The following is a 1,782-nucleotide window of genomic DNA, read 5'->3' on the forward strand; positions in this document are numbered from 1 at the left end:
CTGTTACTGTTCACTCTGCTCAGTCTGACCATGCCACTGTTGAAAAGAAGGAGAAGATAAACCAGCTGAGTCACAGTAAGAGCCAAACAGATATACTTTCAGAACTGCAGGAGATGAAAGCAAACATGACTCTCCTTAAAGATCTTAAAGCTGAAGTATCTTCCATTAAAGAGTCTATGCAGCAGCCCCACTATCTACAGAGGCAGGACCCAAACCCAGTATCTGGACCAGAAAGTGCACCACCTCAGTCAACATCAGCCTACCCCAACCCATCACTGACACACAAGCCTGCATTACATCATGGTTACCATCTACCTCCTGTTCAATATAGCTACCTGCAACCCCCTTTAAAGCATCACAACTATCAACCATCCCTACCAGGACAACATGATCATCCTCCACCCCACCAGATGTATGGAAATCGACACTCACTCCCCACAGCTTCACCACGTCCTAGGAGGAGATGCTACGCCTGCCAGCAGGAAAATTTGGAGGACTGCACTCACTGTTTCAGGTGTGGCAGCAATGAACACTTCTCAGCTGGCTGCAGAATGAGGAGATCGGGACAGTTCAGAGGGAGTTCTTTAAACGAGCAAGGGTTACCCCAGCGGGGCAGGGAGTGACCACTTTGTCAGCAGTGCCCCAACTCTGTGCCTACTGTGGTGTAGGTGGGATAAAGGTAAGACTGAGACAATGTTCATCATGTAAAAGAGTGTTATACTGTTCTGAGGGATGCCAACATGAACACTGGGCTGTTCATAAGAACGATTGTTCACATACTTCTTGTAGCACAGTTCAAGCTACACCACAAAAGAAAAATCAAGTTCAATTTGCTTCATTAGTTGGAAAAAAATACCTGATTGACTGTTACATCCAAGGTCAGAAAGTTAGAGCTTTGTGGGACTCTGGCTCACAAGTGACTGTAGTAAGTGAACAATGGAAAACAGAATATCTACCACAAGTAACTTTGAAAGACATTTCTGAAATCATTGAAAACAATAACACTTTAAATCTCATTGCAGCCAATGGTCAAGACTTACCTTATTTAGGATGGATAGAGGTCACATTTAACTTAGCTGCAGATGGAGTTCCAACAACAGAAGTTGTTGTTCCAACACTAGTTATTAAAGGTAACAGTCTTGCTCAGCCTATTATTGGCTCAAATGTTATTGGACTTATTGTGAATACTGAGCTACAACCAAACAAAGACACCAGTAAACAGCAGTTAATCAAAACAGTCCAGTCAGCTTTTTCTGATTTTGAAATGGATGATGCTGAAATGTTTGTGGCTAGAGTTTTTGCTGAACATCGATCCCTGGAGTATAGTGTTAAAACTACCAGAGGACAAGTGCATGTCCCAAAACACACATCAGTAAAGGTAGAGTGCCGTGTTATAACACCCCCTTTGCAAGAGGAGACAACTCTGATCTTTGAGCCCAGTGTCAATGCACAGTGGCCAGAAGGTTTAGAGTTCACTGACACCCTCATGAAACTAAAGAAAGGCACAAAATCATTCATAAATGTGGATGTACAAAACCCAACTGACCATGACATCGTACTCTCTGGGAGGACTATTATTGGGACAGCGCAGCCAATACAAGCTGTTTACCCGACAACAATCTTTGGACGGCCCTGCTCCACACCCCCAGTATCGGTAACTAATGTGGAGGTCAGGAAGGAACAAACTCCTGATAATGAATGGGACCCCCCAGTTGACTTGGACCATCTTAGTTCCCCTGAAAGAGATATGGTTAAACAGATGCTAAGAGAGGAGTCGGGCTC

The 1,782-nt window shown here is 44.1% G+C and overlaps 1 protein-coding gene across 1 annotated transcript in view; it reads left to right on the forward strand.

Moving 5' to 3' along the window:
- LOC106526962 (uncharacterized) overlaps window positions 1-1,782 on the forward strand; it is a gene marked incomplete at its 5' end in the record, with an annotated part of 9,868 nt that overhangs the window by 1,995 nt on the left and 6,091 nt on the right. Inside the window, 1 exon segment of the mRNA XM_014021704.1 lies at window positions 541-679. Coding sequence (XP_013877158.1) covers window positions 541-679 — 139 coding nt within the window.

This window comes from Austrofundulus limnaeus, unplaced genomic scaffold, assembly GCF_001266775.1.
Source record: "Austrofundulus limnaeus strain Quisiro unplaced genomic scaffold, Austrofundulus_limnaeus-1.0 Scaffold302, whole genome shotgun sequence".
Lineage (NCBI taxonomy): Eukaryota > Metazoa > Chordata > Actinopteri > Cyprinodontiformes > Rivulidae > Austrofundulus > Austrofundulus limnaeus.